Source organism: Salmo trutta, chromosome 19 (genome assembly GCF_901001165.1).
Source record: "Salmo trutta chromosome 19, fSalTru1.1, whole genome shotgun sequence".
NCBI classification, from domain to species: Eukaryota; Metazoa; Chordata; class Actinopteri; order Salmoniformes; family Salmonidae; genus Salmo; species Salmo trutta.
In genome coordinates this window covers 39,225,607-39,244,604 of record NC_042975.1, presented here as the reverse complement: position 1 = coordinate 39,244,604, position 18,998 = coordinate 39,225,607, and the positions used below count along the sequence as shown (strand labels likewise).

At 47.2% G+C, this 18,998-nt stretch overlaps 1 protein-coding gene across 13 annotated transcripts in view; it reads left to right on the top strand.

Moving 5' to 3' along the window:
- LOC115154563 (RNA-binding protein Musashi homolog 2) overlaps nt 1-18,998 on the top strand; it is a 314,171-nt gene that overhangs the window by 219,994 nt on the left and 75,179 nt on the right. For all 13 annotated transcript variants that reach the window (XM_029700902.1, XM_029700896.1, XM_029700900.1 and 10 more), the window contains exon 8: nt 13,617-13,699. In XM_029700902.1, coding sequence (XP_029556762.1) covers nt 13,617-13,699 — 83 coding nt within the window. The remainder of the gene's footprint in view (nt 1-13,616; nt 13,700-18,998) is intronic.

Here is an 18,998-nt window from a genome sequence, read left to right as displayed (position 1 = left end):
AGACAAAATAGTTCCCTCAGCATAGGAGCTACAGTAGAGTGGAGCCCAGCCGCTCGCTCCTGCAAAACACGCATGCACACAGGAAACACACACACACACACACACCCAGAGGCACATTTACCCAGAGGCACACGCTGTATTCACACACACATGAACAAGGATATACACACACAGGTAGGCCTAATAAATGCAAGCGTGCAAATATACCCACAACGCAAACTGACACTAAGATAAATTCACTGTCATCACACACATGAAAAATGTGTTTAGATATGATATGTATATACACTCAGTTTATTTGGTACACCTATCTAGTACTTAGTTGGACCCCCCTTTGCCTCCATTACAGCCTGAATTCTTCAGGGCATGGATTTCTACAAGGTGTCGGAAACGTTCCACAGGGATGTTGGTTCATGCTGACGCGGTGTCATCACGCTGTTGCTGCAGAGCCTGTACCAGCACCAGCCTGTACCGTTGACACCAGGCAGGATGTGTCTATGGACTCATGCTACTTGCGCCAAATCCTGGCACTGCCATCAGCATGACGCAACAGGAACCAGGATTCATCCTTATTTGTCTGTTTGTGGGCCGCCTGTTAGCTTGCACTAATCTTTTCCTTCAACCTCTCTCATCAACAAGCTGTTTTCGCCAACATGACTGCCGCTGACTGGATGTTTTTTGTTTGTCGCGCCATTCTGGGTAAACCCTAGACACTGTCGTGCGTGAAAAGCCCAGTAGGGCAGCCGTTTCTGATAGTGAATCTGGTGTGCATGGCACCGACGGTCATACCACGCTCAAAGTCATTTAGGTCAGTTGTTTTCCCATTCTAAAGTTCAATCGAACAGTAACTGAATTCCTCGATGCCTGTCAGCTTACTTTATATATCAAGCCAAGGCCATGTGACTCACTGTTTGTAGGAGCAAACCATTTTCGTGAATGAGGTGTGTACAGTACATCATACACACAGTGCATACATTGGTTAATTTATAGAATGAGACATGCACGGTCGCAGACAAGATGCGAACGGGTGATGCGGACGGCCCAGCGCACCGCTGGGGGTCAGTTCCCAGCCATCCAGGATGTACATGCCAGGCGTGTCTGACAAAGGCCCGCATTATTGCAGAAGACTGCCTCGCCTGGTTCACGAACTACTTCTCAGATAGAGTTCAGTGTGTCAAATCGGAGGGCCCGTTGTCCAGTCCTCTGGCAGTCTCTATGGGGGTACCACAGGGTTCAATTCTCAGGCCGACTCTTTTCTCTGTATATATCAATGATGTCGCTCTTGCTGCGGGTGATTCTTTGATCCACGTCTACGCAGACGACACCATTCTGTATACATCTGGCCCATCTTTGGACACTGTGTTAACAAAACTCCAAACGAGCTTCAATGCCATACAACACTCCTTCCGTGGCCTCCAACTGCTCTTAAATGCTACTACTCTGGACGGTTCTGACTTAGAATATGTGGACAACTATAAATACCTAGGTGTCTGGCTAAACTGGAAACTCTTCTTCCAGACTCATATTAAGCATCTCCAATCCAAAATTAAATCTAGAATTGGCTTCCTATTTTGCAACAAAGCCTCCTTCACTCATGCTGCCAAACATACCCTCATAAAACTGGCTATCCTACCGATCCTTGACGTCGGCGATGTCATTTACAAAATAACCTCGAACACTCTACTCAGCAAATTAGATGTAGTCCATCACAGTGACATCTGTTTTGTCACCAAAGCCCCATATACTACCCACCACTGCGACCTGTATGCTCTCATTGGCTGGTCCTCGCTACATATTCGTCGCCAAACCCACTGGCTCCAGGTCATCTATAAGTCTTTGCTAGGTAAAGCCCCGCCTTATCTCAGCTCATTCGTCACCATAGCAACACCCACCCGTAGCACGCGCTCCAGCAGGTATATTTCACTGGTCACCCCCAAAGCCAACACCTCCTTTGGCTGCCTTTCCTTCCAGTTCTCTGCTGCCAATGACTGGAACGAATTGCAAAAATCACTGAAGTTGGAGACTTATATCTCCCTCACTAACTTTAAGCATCAGCTGTCAGAGCAGCTTACCAATCGCTGCAGCTGTACACAGCCCATCTGTAAATAGCCCACCCAACCAACTACCTACCTCCTCCCATATTTGTTTTTGTTTTTCTGCTCTTTTGCACACCAGTATTTCTACTTGCACATCCTCATCTGCACATCTATCACTCCAGTGTTAATACTAAATTGTAATTACTTCGCTACTATGGCCTATTAATTGCCTTACTTCCTTACTTCATTTGCACACACTGTATACAGATTTTTCTATCCTGTTATTGACTGTACTTTTGTTTATCCCTGTGTTGTTGTTTTTGTCACGCTGCTTTGATTTATCTTGACCAGGTCGCAGTTGTAAATGAGAACTTGTTCTCAACTGGCCTACCTGGCTAAATAAAGGTGAAATAAATTTTAAAAAGACTCCAGGCACCTGAGATATGGACTGTTCTCCATGCTGTCGCCCGGCAGGCGGTACCGGTGAGCTTCTGGTCATAAGACTGTTAGATGGCTAACAACTACTGCTCTCCCTCACATCTACGCTGCTGATAAAATCATTACTGATTAGATTCATCACTACGCTACTGTTCATTGGTTATTATTATTTTACCTTTATTAAACTAGGCAAGTCAGTTAAGAACAAATGATTTTTTTACAATGATGGCCTACACTGGCTAAACCCGGAGGATGCTGAGCCAATTGTGCACCTCCCTATGGGACTCCCAGTCACGGCCAGATGAGATGCAGCCTGGATTCGAACCAGGGACTGCAGTGACGCCTCTTGCACTGAGATGTAGTGCCTTAGACCGCTGCGCCACTCGGGAGAAATTGATTGCCGTTACTATTAGTATCTATCTATGTATCCTGCTACTGGATACTATTACTCCTATTTACATGTACTGTACGTATATACAGTTGAAGTCAGAAGTTTACATACACTTATGTTCGAGTCATTAAAACTCGTTTTTCAACCACTCCACAAATTTCTTGTTAACAAACTATAGTTTTGGAAAGTCAGTTAGGACATCTACTTTGTGCATGACACAAGTAATTTTTCCAACAATTGTTTACATACAGATTATTTCTCTTATAATTCACTGTATCACAATTCAGTGGGTCAGAAGTTTACATACACTAAGTTGACTGTGCCTTTAAACAGCTTGGAAAAATCCAGAAAATTATGTCATGGCTTTAAAAGCTTCTGATAGGCTAATTACCATAATTTGAGTCAATTGGAGGTGTACCTGTGGATGTATTTCAAGGCCTACCTTCAAACTCAGTGACCCTTTGCTTGACATCATGGGAAAATCAAAAGAAATCAGCCAAGACCTCAGAAAAACTATTGTAGACCTCCACAAGTCTGGTTCATCCTTGGGAGCAATTTCCAAACGCCTGAAGGAACCACGTTCATCTGTACAAACAATAGGATGCAAGTATAAACACCATGGGACCACGCAGCCGTCATACCACTCAGGAAGGAGACGCGTTCTGTCTCCTAGAGATGAACGTACTTTGGTGCGAAAAGTGCAAATCAATCCCAGAACAACAGCAAAGGACCTTGTGAAGATGCTGGAGGAAACAGGTACAAAAGTATCTATATTCACAGTAAAACAAGTCCTATACCGACATAACCTGACAGGCCGCTCAGCAAGGATGAAGCCACTGCTCCAAACCGCCATAAAAAAAATCCAGACTACGGTTTGCACCTGCAAATGCTGACAAAGATTGTACTTTTTGGAGAAATATCTTCTGGTCTGATGAAACAAAAATATAACTGTTTGGCCATAATGACCATCGTTATGTTAGGAGGAAAAAGGGGGAGGCTTGCAAGCCGAAGAACACCATCCCAAATGTGACGCACGGGGGTGGCAGCATCATGTTGTGGGGGTGCTTTGCTGCAGGAGAGACTGGTGAACTTCACAAAATAGATGGCATCATGAGGTAGGAAAATTATGTGGATATATTGAAGAAACATCTCAAGACATCAGTCAGGAAGTTAAAGCTTGGTCACAAATGGGTCTTCCAAATGGACAATCACCCCAAGCATACTTCCAAAGTTGTGGCAAAATGGCGTAAGGACAACAAAGTCAAGGTATTGGAGTGGACATCACAAAGCCCTGACCTCAATCCCATAGACAATTTGTGGGCAGAACTGAAAAAGTGTGTGCGAGCAAGGAGGCCTACCAACCTGACTCAGTTACACCAGCTCTGTCAGGAGGAATGGGCCAAAATTCACCCAACTTATTGTGGGAAGCTTGTGGAAGGCTAGCCGAAACGTTTGACCTAAGTTAAACAATTTAAAGGCAATGCTACCAAATACTAAGTGAGTGTATGTGAACTTTGGCTAAGGTGTATGTAAACTTCTGACTTCAACTGTATTTCCTTTTGTACCATAAGTATTTTATATTCCTGCTACCAGTCACTTTTCAGCCCTGTTTACATGTATATCCGCCTATCACGCCGACACTGACACTCGTACACTGACACTAACACCCACACACTCACTCTTACACCCACACACTCACTCTTACACCCACACACTTACACTAACACCCACACACTCACTCTTACACCCACACACTTACACTAACACCCACACACTCACTCTTACACCCACACACTCACTCTTACACCCACACACTTACACTAACACCCACACACTCACTCTTACACCCACACACTTACACTAACACCCACACACTCACTCTTACACCCACACACTCACTCTTACACCCACACACTCACTCTTACACCCACACACTCACTCTTACACCCACACGCTTACACTAAAACCCACACACTCACTCTTACACCCACACACTCAGTAACACCTACACACTGACACTATTATACTGTACACATACACCACCACCACGCACACACACACACACTACTTTTGCTGCTGCCATACTGTTTACTATTATTATTATTATTGTCATTTATCCTGATACCAGTTACGTTCTCCTAATCTCTGCCTACATGTACATACATGTACAAACTGAACATCCAGAACTCCAGCATCTCTGCACATTGTAAATGTAGTGCTGGCGTCTATTATTGATCCTCCGCTGTCTAACCTATTCAACCCTCCATCTCACATCTCCCTGCCTCTCCACTCCAGCCTCCACACACACACGCACACACACATTCACGCACACGCACGCACGCGCACGCACGCACACACAGACATTGAATAAATTGTAATCACAGAAATAATGAAGCCATTTTTTTGAATTTTGAAAAATACATCTGCATAGCCTACATTGAAAGCCAGTAGGACAGCAGAGCAGCTGAGGTGGTGTATTCTACTGCATCCCATTGCATGCTTTACCATTTAATTAAATGTATTTCTTATTTTTCTGAGATTCTTATAGCTCAAAAAGCCCAGCAGTAAGACCACCATAGCTGTGTGTGTGTGTGTGTGTGTGTGTGTGTGTGTGTGTGTGTAGTGTGTGTGTGTAGTGTGTGTGTGCGTGTGTGCGTGTGTGCGTGTGCGTGTGCGTGTAGTGTGTGCGTGTGTGTGTGTAGTGTGTGCGTGTGTGTGTGTGTGTGTGTGTGTGTGTCCGTTTATCACTACACTGATTTGCCAGGGGATATGAATTAGAGCTTTCTCCTCTAATGGGAATGATTCAGGGGAATGTCACAGGAGCAAAATATATTGAGCTTTTTCACCCTCTTCTTTTCTTTGCTCTTAATTGCCTGGGAAAATGGTAAGAGAGTGCCATTTCTGTATGCAGAGTCAATAGGGCTGACTACAAGTAATGTTAATAGACTCTCTGCTGCTCCACAGCCTCCCAGGCCAGTCTCTAAAGAGAGTCCTCTCCACCAGCCTCTTTAGGAGGAAACCAGGGGCTTCTTCTGTGCCAATCATTAATGAAACCGTCCTCCTCTTCGGCTCCAGGGCTGAGTAAGAACGCTGACCCCACGGCCGCTCTATTTCCCCGGCAGCAGCTTGTGGCTCTGTCACCATGGTTATTCATATAGCTAACATACTGAAGCGCCGTGGTACACATGCTGCTGTTCATACTGTCGCATGCCTGTGTGTGTGAAATGCTTTATGTCAGCATTTTAGGGAAGACTAAGTGAACTGTTCTCATCATTCGTTCTCTTTCTGTCTTACTGGAACATGACACACTGCTTCCTGACGTTCTCCCCTCCTTTCCTGGACACTCTGTCATGGAGTGTTCCGGTGTTCCAGTGTGGCAATGTGTGTGCTTGGCCGTGCTCTGGGTCTGTTAATGGTAATGAGTTTATAAATCAGAGGATTACCTGAGTGCTGTTTCCAGGGTCCTCAGTAAAAGCAGAGAGATGTGATGATCAAAGGCCTGTAATAGTGGAGCTGTGGACCACCGGAGGTGTGTGCTCTACTCCCGGCTCTGATTGGACAGGTTAAGGGTTGGTCATGCATAATGAGGTCAGAGCAGCCAATCATGAAAGGAAAGCAGTGGGAGGGAAAGGGGTAACTTGAGCCTGTACCTCTAGCAGCCAGAGGGTGTGTGTGCATGCGTGCCTATGTGGGTTTGCGTGTGGGACAGTCTGTGTGTGTGTTTCTGGGGGTCAGAGGTCATCCTTCCCCTGGTTGTTCCACTTCCTCGCCTCTCTGGTGTTTGACACGGTGCGTTTTAAGAGCTGCGAGGCCTGCTGCATTCCTCCTCAGCAGACAGAACAGCAGCCTAGCTACCCTACCCTCATTAGATGCTCAATTTCGGTGAGTCCATGGGGAAAGTGGAACGCAGATCATTAGTAATTTGGAGGGAGCGATTTGTTTTGCTCCACAAGTTGTTTAGCATTACATGTCTGTAGTGCTGACGATTTCTTAACTACCCTTAGTTTTAACATCTAATGTTTCCATAAATCATATGTGGCACTTATCCTTATGTGTGCTGGGGTATGAGTCATTCCTCTTTATGGAGAGACGGTGTCTGCGGTTAGGGGTGTGTGTGCGATGCGGTGCCCACGTGTGTGTGTGTTTGTGTGTGTGTTTGGGAGTGAGAGATGGACCTGACCTCTGGCCACAACTCAGAGCCTGCTACTGCTGCCAGATCTAATGCTCGGTTCTGTTCTGATCTCCTTGTCCTGCTGTGTCTGGGTCCCGCTTCCTCTCCTTTTTTCTCTCTCTCTCTCTCTCTCTCTCTCTCTCACACACACACACACACACACACACACACACACACACACACACACACACACACACACACACACACACACACACACACACACACCATCTGTCTCGCTTTGTGTCGGTGTCTGTCTTTTTCACTTCATGTCTCTGTCTCTCCTTTAAACTCACACACAGAGACACAAACTCAGGCACGACATATCTGTTTCTCCCTTGGTCCCTCTCCCTCATCTCCATGGTGTATATTGACCCCGAAAGTCATGGAGGTAATTGGAGTAACAGTATTGTCAAGACGATACATGTACAGAATCATTCTTCCCCATGTTTTCCCTGCTTTCTCCTTCTTTTCACCTGGTGAAACATATTTGGACCTAGTCATTAGAGAGTTGTGGGAGGTCTGCTGGTATTGATTCCACTGTCCAATCTCATTTATTTTACATGGCTTTTCCACTCCCAGGAGCTCACCAGGTATCTATGCTGCTTTGTGATGGAGGGCTTGGGTAAATAAGGCGGAAAATACCCATTGATTCCCTGAAGATCTATGTATTGATCCTGAAGGATCAGCTTTTGTGTTCTCTGTTCACCCCTTCATCCCAGCATGGAGGTAAACCCCAGGCCTGCAAACTCAGTGCTCACTCTCTTTCAGAAACACAGACAGAGATACACACGCGGACACGCCATGGTAACCCAGTGTTTTCAGTCATAAGTGCCAATGAGCTCATTATGGACTGCACATTAAGAAGTGTTTCTGAGATGATGTCACTCTGTAACGGTGTCAGCCTCTGTTCTGGGCGAAGGCTAACTATGCTGTCATTCCACCAGCCAGTCCCTCATACAGATCCTAGTGTAGGACCTGAAAGACTGACGCTGACATCCTTTACCAGGGTTCCCCAACTGGCGGCCCACAGGTTTTGTTTGGCCCCCAAGTTTTCTGAGCAAAGCAAATAATATATATACAGTTTTGTTTTTATTATTGTTTTATTGTTGGACACAAAAGACTGTATAAACACCTGCAAGTCAGCTTCAAGTGATTTCAATTTTGGAAATCTGTTCCAAAGTATTCCCCACGCATAATAAAGAGGCATACGTGATCCTATACAAATGTACGGTTTGAAATGAATATGTTTTAGTCAAATATTATATCTGTTTTGGCTTCTTGCGGCCAATTTGCAGTCTTAAAAAAGAAAAAATCTGAATGTAGTTGATGATCCCTGTCCTATACCATCGTTGGTCCTGGATGAGCATGATATCTTCCTGTCTGCTGAGTATCTAAAGCTGTAAAAGATGGATGAACATATCTCACTGCTCTGTGAGCCTTCATTTTCATGTAAAGAGGGATGGCACTGGCACATCACTAGAATCTGTCTGCTCCACTGTACCCAGGGGATTGTGGTTATTGATGCTGTGTGTGATCGTTCCTCATAATGCAACCTTAAGAAGGTGATAAAACATGTCCTACACCTTAACCGAGGATAACATTTCCATGTGCTGAGGTCCACGTTATTTTACAGCCTTACCCACATAAGCTATTTATGTATGTAAATGGTGCCACACACTCAGGGAAACTTAACAGAGAAAACGATTTAGCCTAATTTGTAATTCCCAGGTGCTAAAAAGAGTGAGTTGAGTAATATGTTAAAGTTGGATTTTAAACAGGGGCTGCCAGTTAAGTCAACTGAAAAGTAAAGTTTTCTGCATTTATTACTAAGTCCCCTTTAGTGTCTGTCGGAAAATTACGATTGAAAACTCTCCGGAATGCTACAGCATCTGATTTGCTCTTGTTCTACTTTAAATACATTAAAGTGGCTCTGGCAGAATCAGCTTTTTAAGCAAAGGTCACTTGACGTTTCATTGATTTAGCATTTTAATGTTATTTGCGTAGCCTCTCTCTCTCTCTGCGGAGGAATGGCATTATGCAGGCAGGGAGAGTGTGTGTGCAGTGTGCTGTGTGCTGCTGGTGAGAGGCTGTGAACGTGGCCTGGGTGTAGCTCAGTGGAGACGGGGGACAGGGCTAGGCCTGCCACTCTCTAACAAGTGTAAGATACAGCCAAGACCCCTCACCTCTGCAGCAGCCACCCAGCCAGTCAGCCACCCAGCCAGTCAGCCACCTCTCCAGCAGCCACCCAGCCAGTCAGCCACCTCTCCAGCAGCCACCCAGCCAGTCAGCCACCTCTCCAGCAGCCACCCAGCCAGTCAGCCACCCAGCCAGTCAGCCACCCAGCCAGTCAGCCACCCAGCCAGTCAGCCACCCAGCCAGCAGCCACCCAGCCAGTCAGCCACCCAGCCAGTCAGCCACCTAGCCAGTCAGCCACCCAGCCAGTCAGCCACCCAGCCAGCCAGCCACTAACACTTATTGCCAGCCTTCACATTGAAAATCCATGTGTTGTCATTAGTCTGTTTACATTTTTGTCCCAGCGAAGGTGTTGGCACCTCTCCCTGTCTCTATTGATTCCTGCTCCTCTTTAATAATCTGATAAAACTGTAGTCCTGCTCTCCTGCCGTGTTGGGGCAACAGAACAGGAATACCCACCCAGGATTACCAGACAGGAATCCACACCTCTATCTGACACCCTAGGATGAGAGGAAGGGAGGATGGGGGAGGATGAGGGAGGGGAGGAAGGGGTGTGCCTGTAACTGTTGGGTCTGTAAGTAGGGTAGAGGAGCGAGGGGTGGAAGACCAATATAGGGGTAGAGGGTCAGACAGCCCCTGTGGGAGGGCCCAGGCTGGTGAGGGGTGTTGTTCTGTGTTTCTGTCATCCTGGAAGACAATACAACCCAGCCAGAAGTAGAGAATATCCATCAGACAGTAGAGCCTGTTCACTGGTATCAGAGGCTCTGTGGTGGCTGTAGTGAGTGTATGGATCAGTGGGTTGTTTCTCTAATAGAACATCATGGGCTCAGGTTATGAATAACTCCCAGTAAGACTGAGCCAGACTCTCTGGTTACAGGGAGTACTCTCTACATCTGCCATAATAAGGGCCCTGGCAACTGGAGCTGGCTCTCTGACCTCATTGGATTCAATACACTGAGTAGAATGTGGTTTGCTTTGATTAAACAAAATAATCTTTAATTTACTTGCTCTTGCATTTGTATAGCAGTGTGTCATGAGTTTGTGTGGTAGGAGCGTGTGTTTGTTGAGTGGGCACGCAGTGAGATGTTTAGGTCAGCAGCCTATGATTTATTTAGTCTTAGTCTTGGGTGTAGAAGCATATCCAAAGTGCTGGTCTCGGCAGCTCCCTCTGTGGGCCAGTGGTGGTAGTGCTTGGTGGGTGGTGACGACGGAGGCTTGGCCCTGACCACACAGGGTGTAATAGTGCAGTGGAAACTGTGCTGTCAGTTAATAGAGGAGCTGCCTCTCTCAGTGTGTGGCAGTGGGAAGGAGTGCGATGACAGTAGAGCTCTCCTGCAGAGAGGGCAGGTATGTTAACCCCTCTCCCTGCTTCTCGCTTTCTCTCTCTCGCTCTCTGCTCTCTTGGTCTGCTCACCCAGCCGCCACTCTCTCCTCCCGCACTCCGCTGTGACAAATGGCTCCTGACGGCTGATTTGTTGGTTGTCAAAAGTGGTCCTTGTGCCGCCGACGAGGGGGAGGTGGATCGAGCTGGAAAACAAGCTGCATCTTCCAATTTTCCAGCTCCCGCCACCGCTTCTCAGCCTCGCCCACAGAAACACTCACAGGCAGGCAGCCTACGGCAAGCCAAGACGTCACTTCTCAAATTGATATTCTCTCGGTCTGACATAGAATGCATCAAATGAATAGCTGTTCATGATTTATCAGCGTATTCATTCATTTTCATTCAACCTTAATGATGTAGCTTTTCCTGGGTTTTGTAAGTTCCTTTTGCACTAGAGATGTTTCAGTGACATCCTCTGGCATTAGTAATGACAAGGGAACTAGGAAAAAAAGGGAAAAGAGGGTGAGAGAAAGACTTTTGAAACAGCCATAAAACCCAGGCATTAGTAGCGAGGGTTGGGAGGAGGGTGGGGCGACCAACTTTCCTTCCCACCAGCTGCCCCAGGATGTCCTGACGAGCTTCTAGAGGAAGTCATCAAACTTGGCCTGAGTTCCGTTCCATGCCAGTAGTTAGAACACTGCACTTTCTGCCCTGCATAGACAGTTAATCTCACCAACACTCCTCAAGGACATTAGAAATACAAATCCTGCCTTGTCCCTATTGCACCGAAATGAATCCAGTTTGGTGTTCGTGCCCCTGGGCCATGTGGTTACAGTAACATGAAACACTAAACCTGCCCCTGGGCCATGTGGTTACAGTAACATGAAACACTAAACCTGCCCCTGGGCCATGTGGTTACAGTAACATGAAACACTAAACCTGCCCCTGGGCCATGTGGTTACAGTAACATGAAACACTAAACCTGCCCCTGGGCCATGTGGTTACAGTAACATGAAACACTAAACCTGCCCCTGGGCCATGTGGTTACAGTAACATGAAACACTAAACCTGCCCCTGGGCCATGTGGTTACAGTAAACAGCAGCAGTCATTCTATAGAGAGCTTTAGGAGTGTCTCTAAGTGCATGTGAAAGTGACTAATGTGCACAACACACTCTGAGATGACTCAAAGGGCCCAACAATGCAGAGAGAAATAGAAAAAGAATAGAAAGATAAAAATACTAAATACATCATGTGCAATGATAACTTGGCTATATACACGGGGTACCAGTACCGAGTCAATGTGCAGCGGTACGAGGTCATTGAGGTAGATATTAACAAATAGGGGTGGCAGGTAGCCTAGTGGTTAGAGTGTTGGACTAGTAACCGAAAGGTTGCAAGATCAAATCCCTGAGCTGACAAGGTAAAAATCTGTCATTTTGCCCCTGAACAAGGCAGTTAACCCGCTGTTCCTAGTCCGTCATTGAAAATAAGAATTTGTTCTTAACTGACCTGCCTAGTTAAATAAAAATATAGGTAGGAGTAAAGTGACTAGGCAGCAGGATAGACAGTAGAAGCTGTGTATGTGATGAGTCAAAAGAGTTAGTGCAAAGGGGAGGTCAATGCAGATAGTCCAGGTCCCTATTTGGTTAACTATTAGCTTGGGGGTAGAAGGTATGGGTATGATATAGGTTCAGTTTGGCCATGTATTAACCATATTCAATATATTCAAGCTAAGACTACATGGCCTGTTTGACCCCTTGCCTTCTATTGGTGAATGAAAATCCATATCTCTTCATAGTCAACATAGTCTGTTGAGCTCCATTATAATGACTGGATTATGGTGTGTGAGAATGACTTTAGAGCAGCAGCTATGTGTTTATGTGTTTATCCAGTGTGGCGCAGCGGTCAAAGGCACTGCATCTCAGTGCAAAAGGTGTCACTACAGTCCCTGGTTTGAATCCAGGCTGTATCACATCCGGCTGTGATTGGGAGACCCATAGGGCGGCACACAATTGGCCCAGCGTCGTCCGGGTTTGGCCGGGGTAGGCCGTCATTGTAAATAACAATTTGTTCTTAACTGACTTGCCTAGTTAAATAAAAACATTTATGGTAATGCTTGTTTAAGCCCAGACTGAGGTGATCTTTACTGTCTGTCTGTCTGCTGTATACAGTACTACAGGCTGAATAGGAGCTGCTTCTCATTCATTCCCACTTGTTATTTTATTCCACATTCTTTGTGTTTCCACACTAGCTCTTCCTTTCTAACACAATGCAATAGAAAATAATTTTCCCTTTGAACCCGCGCCATAAAGAAGGCAGATTGCTTTGTGCGTCAGCCATCAAAACAGCCGAGAAAAGAGCATAGCCGTTCCCTGGTGCGCCAAGGCTGCAGTCGTCTTGTCTCATGGCCTTGTCTCCTTGATATAGGAAGGGGTTAAGCTTTTATCTTATAAATACCTCCAAAAATCCCACGGTCAATGACACATTCAGATATGCCGAGTCCTGCATTAACATAAAAACGAGGTCTTGTTATACAGTGAAATTTCAATGAAGCGAACACAAAATGCATTTAATGAAATTCAGATGCTAAGGCCCCTGCTCCCATGAATCTCATTAAATGGGCTTTGTGCTGTTTTTCCATCTTCTCTTTCTGGAGAAGGTCCTCCAGTGCCTCTAATAATGTCTGAGATTTCATCATATTCTTGATTTAGAGAAGACAATGTCTATCTTGTTCAGTTGTTCCTCTCAGCGCTCACGCCATTCTGCCTCTCCAAAAGACGGGGGCCGGGCAGAGTTTCTCCATGCAGCTCATGATAATAGCTGCATGGTGCATTTTCTTTTAATACTGAAGTTTGCAAACGTCCCCCTAACTCACTGTCTCTCTCTCTCCCCTCTCTCTCTCTCTCTCTCTCTCTCTCTCTCTCTCTCTCTCTCTCTCTCTCTCTCTCTCTCTCTCTCTCTCTCTCTCTCTCTCTCTCTCTCTCTCTCTCTCTCTCTCTCTCTCTCTCTCTCTCTCTCTCTCTCTCTCTCTCTCTCTCTCTCTCTCTCTCTCTCTCTCTGTACAGGATTCGGCTTTGTAACTTTCGAGGGGGAAGACGTCGTAGAGAAAGTCTGTGAAATTCATTTTCATGAAATCAATAATAAAATGGTAAGTCTACTCTTCTTTTCAATTCCAGATTGGTGTTGAAAGATTAATATTTGATTTCCTCTTTAATGGAGTGTTAATAGCATAGAGTCAACGGTGTGTGTGGGGCGTAGGCGTGTGTGTGTGCTCATGCATGACTGTATATATACGTGTGGGTGTGTGTGTGGGTGTGTGCACGCCTGTGTGTGTGTTTGTGTGTGTGTGCGTACATTTGTGCGTGCCTGTTTGTGTGTACTCTGTGGGTCTCTGGGATGGGGTAGCGCAGTGGTGTGTGCTGCTGGTAACCGTGAAATTGTGTGTGTGAGTTCCGCCTGTCACGTTGAGGGACTGGTGAAGGGAACCTGTCGCTTTCTTGCCCCTACATTCCCCAACCCATACCACACGCACACCTTAAGTGCTGACCAGCCAGGGAGAGAGTGTTGCTGGGAGAGCGTTGGCAGAGGAAGAGTTCATTAACCAGGGATTAGAGCCTTCCAGGAAGCCCAGTAATGATCTGACTCATCACCTCACTGCTGTTGTCTTCTGCTTCAAAGCACACAGTCGAAAGCTTATGGTCATTCCATCAGTTCAGCTAATCAGATGAATCAATTGCGCACGGAGTACTGTAGCCGTCAATGTTTCTGTCACATGTTCATAGATAGTAGACAGTTCTGAGTCTCTGTAGTAGCGGTTGTGGCCCCTCCTGTCCCCCTGTGTGTACACTGTGTGTAGTCTACTGATGGGTTGGACCTGTGGCCTGTGATGGGCTAGAGGGAATACTCTCTTCCTGCCACTCTACGGGCTGGGACTCCTGCCTTTACTATGTGGTCTCCTTCAGGGTCATAAACCTGAGTGACGGTGGTGGTGTAGTAGAAACAAGAGACCGACTCGTCCATGTATGGCCCTTACTTACTACAATCTTTGTAACAGTCCCTGCTGATCAGAGCCTCCCATAGGAATCACATGAGAAGAACAGAGAGGAAAGGAGACAGGTAGAGGAGAGGGGAGGGGAAAAGAGAGGAGAGGAGAGAATAGGGGGCAAGGGAACGAGAGGAGAGAAGGAGAGCTAAGAAAGAGGAGAAACAGGCCTGGTTATCTGAGCTGGAGATCAGATATTGTAGTCATTCTGATCCCCCTCGTCTCCCTCTTCCATCCCTCCATCCCTTCTCCCTCTCTTTCTCCGTCACAGACAAGCTGCTCCTTGAGCCCAGGGACAGACACAGTGTCTGCTTGCAGATCTATGAGACCAAGACAGTGCTATCGATTTTTATATGATATTGCATCAAATGGTTTCATCGTTCAGGGAGCACCAAGCCAGGGCTGCCATTTCGTTTTCCCTGCAGTTGTTTGGAGCATTGTTCGTGCCACCCATCGACAGGCTGGATTGAATTGGACTAGCAGGGAATTGCATGAGATGGGTAACTTCAGAGAAATGGAGGAGAATAAAAAGCTACTTGAAATACTCCAGGTTATTTGTCTTGTTGAAAATAACAGAAGTTGATGTGCTGCACTCTCTCTGTGCGGTAATGAGATGCTTGAGCGTTTCTAAGACAACAGAGGAGAGGGTTAAACCGTTCCGGGGAGTTCAAGCAAGCTTCTTCCCGTTTTCCTCTCTATTAGAATCCTCTGGTAGAGCTTCAGATCAAAGCTTTATCTGAAGCATCATCTGCTAACAGTCTGTGCTGTGTATATTTGACTTGCTAATTCAATTCATCATCATTATTAGGATTATTATTTAGTATACTCCTGTGGCAGGCAGGGTCCTGTATTCAGGCTGTTTTAGTGTCATCGTGTGTTTTGATGCCTCTCATCTCTGCTTCCTGCCATCTGTTGCATGTTGAACCCCTTCCTTTAATAGACTATACAGTCAACTGTGTGCCAGGCGACCCGGCTCTGAGGGAATTCAGTAGAGATTGAAACACAGGCCACAGGACCAGAGCGGTGGACGTTAGGGAAGGGTCTGCTAGTAAGGGTCAGATTGTGTAGGTGACGATAGAGCATGTGTCGCCCTCGTGAGGATTTCTCTCACGGCGCGACGCTGCCTGCCTTTGATGTCCGCTCTAAGCACACGCAGCCGCCCATAAAACATTCAGCAGGCTTTTCCTCTGCCGGAGACAGAGGGGGGGGTTGAACAGAACTCTCTTCAAATCCAAACATCCCGCTTTGGCCCCTTAGAAATCCGACAGAGTGCTGACATCTGGGAGAACAGGAAGGGGGCGAATGGAGGAGGGGAAGGAGGTAAGGTTGGAGGAGGGGAAGGAGGAGGGGATAGAGGAGGGGATGGAGGAGGGGAAGGAGGAGGGGATGGAGGAGGGGAAGGAGGAGAGGAAGGAGAAGGGGAAGGAGGAGGGGATGGAGGAGGGGAAGGAGGAGAGGAAGGAGGAGAGGAAGGAGGAGGGGAAGGAGGAGGGGATGGAGGAGGGGATGGAGGAGGGGAAGGAGGAGGGGATGGAGGAGGGGAAGGAGGTAAGGTTGGAGGAGGGGAAGGAGGAGGGGATGGAGGAGGGGATGGAGGAGGGGAAGGAGGAGGGATGGAGGAGGGGAAGGAGGAGGGGATGGAGGAGGGGATGGAGGAGGGGAAGGAGGAGAGGAAGGAGGAGAGGAAGGAGGAGAGGAAGGAGAAGGGGAAGGAGGAGGGGATGGAGGAGGGGAAGGAGGAGAGGAAGGAGGAGAGGAAGGAGGAGGGGAAGGAGGAGGGGATGGAGGAGGGGATGGAGGAGGGGAAGGAGGATGGGAAGGAGGAGAGGAAGGAGGAGGGGATGGAGGAGGGGAAGGAGGAGGGGATGGAGGAGGGGAAGGAGGAGGGGATGGAGGAGGGGAAGGAGGAGAGGAAGGAGAAGGGGAAGGAGGAGGGGATGGAGGAGGGGAAGGAGGAGAGGAAGGAGGAGAGGATGGAGGAGGGGAAGGAGGAGGGGATGGAGGAGGGGATGGAGGAGGGGAAGGAGGATGGGAAGGAGGAGAGGAAGGAGGAGGGGAAGGAGGAGGGGATGGAGGAGGGGATGGAGGAGGGGAAGGAGGATGGGAAGGAGGAGAGGAAGGAGGAGGGGATGGAGGAGAGGATGGAAAGAAAGCAGGGAAGATAAAAGGCTCAGGTTTTAACTTAGTATTACAGGAGGATTTTTTTTCAGGATTTAATATCTGAGTTCACCCAATTAAGTCATTTCTGAAATAGACCTTTTACGCTCCTGTGATCTCAGATAATTCATGGATATCCACTGGACAGGACTCCCTGTAATGTTAAGAGTTTTAATAATACCTCCTGGCGCTATCCCTTTGATGTACCCTCCAGTAGGCCTGCCACTCTGCTACTAACAGCACAGGCAGACAGACAGGCAGACAGACCACTCTTGGGAGTTTACATGAACTTCAGCACCTAGGTGAACCCTCCTCCCCCAAGCCTAGCTCATCATCTAGGGTCAGTGGACATTGAGATGTAATCTACCCATGGTGTGTGTGTGTGTGTGTGTGTGTGTGTGTGTGTGTGTGTGTGTGTGTGTGTGTGTGTGTGTGTGTGTGTGTGTGTGTGTGTGTGTGTGTGTGTGTGTGCACTGGGGTGTGTGTGTGTGTGTGTGTGAGTGGATCCTGGAGGATTTACTCAATCACCCAGGGTTCATGTGTGGAGCAGCATAGCCCTACACTAAGGACAGGATATTTATAGCTGGGTTGACGTAGCGGAGGAATGTGGATGTCCATCTGACTGAGTGAAACTACCCCATCCTCTCCTCTACTCTCTGCTGTGGTCTGCCCACTAGGGGGGCTCCTGGCCTCTGGTGAACCATTGCCTTCCTTTCTGGAAAGTACCATGTCACGGTGACATGCGGAATCTCCTGCCTGGCTGCAGACCGTGATCTGCTGGCTGGAGAAGTACTTTCTCTCTCTCTCTCTCTCTCTCTCTCTCTCTCATGCTCTCTCTCTCTCCCTCTCTCTCCCTCTCTCTCTTCCATTCCCAGCCTTTTCAGGTCTGATTACTGTGGAGCCCCACAGGGCAGGAGTGAATGAGGAGCGAGAGAGTGATTGAGGAAATGGCCTGTTCTCTCTGTCTCAATGTCATCCTGATCACCAACTTCCTCTCTGGTTGTTATAGTGTGAGTTTTGTCTCATCTGCGAGGCGGCCAGGGGGACAGAGGCTGAATGACAATAAGGTCTCACTTTATCTCTCTAAATCTCTCCAGGTAGCCCTGTATATCGCCACCTGCTGGTGTGTGTGATAGACTAACACCTGCTCTATGCATTAAGTTTACGCTGTCAAGCAGTAGAGGGGTGCTGATTGGGTAGCTTATATTATGGCCATTAGTCATTCAGCTACACGTCCTCATGGAGAGGGTTCCTGGTTGGGGAGGAACACCTCAGTGTAATGGAGTAGAACCATAGTGGAACTATAGTGTTGTAGTGGAACGAAGAAGCTGCAATCAGCGGTCCTCTGAGATGGTGTTGTGTGGCACCGTGTGGAGGGAACTGTGAGACTCTGCCAGCACTTCAGCACCAGTGTGACATTTATCAAGAGGCATAGATTGTCATTAATATGTGAGCTGGGCCTAATGGGCTGCTGTTGGGCTGATGAGCCTGATGGATGACTGGCAGGATGGACAGGGACGATGAGGGAGGGAGTGACACACTGTCTGTCAGTCAGTCAGCCAGCAGAGCACACACACTCACACACTCAGACACGTACGCACACAAACACATGCACACGCGCACACACACACACACACACACACACACACACACACACGCACACGCACACGCACGCACACGCGCACACACACACACACACACACCATGTTACATCAGCACGACATGCCACGCTGCAGCGCCTCTCTGACAGATGGGACCTCTCAGATACACACTGCTTTAAGGAAACACTGAATTTGGGGCTCACTGGGACCCAATGTATTATTCCTCTTTAATTGCTATTCACATCTGAATATACTATCAGTCCCAATGTTCATTTTGGTTTACATTAATCAATGATATTCTCAATTCTCAAATACCACCATGCAGTGATTTACAACTACAACCTTGAAAACCTTGTCTTGTCTCTTTTGTCACTGTCACGTCCTGACCATAGTAAGTTGTTATTTTCTATGGTAGAGTAGGTCAGGGCGTGACAGGGGGTGTTTGTCTGTTTTTGTATTTCTATGTTCAGATTCTAGTTTTGTATTTCTATGTTCGTGTTGTTTGGGTTGATCTCCAATTGGAGGCAGCTGATCCTCGTTACCTCTAATTGGAGGTCATATTTATGTTGATGTTTGTCCCACCTGTGTTTGTGGGTGATTATAATTTTGAGTAGTGTGTTTTCCTCTCTGCGTCACGGTTTGTTGTT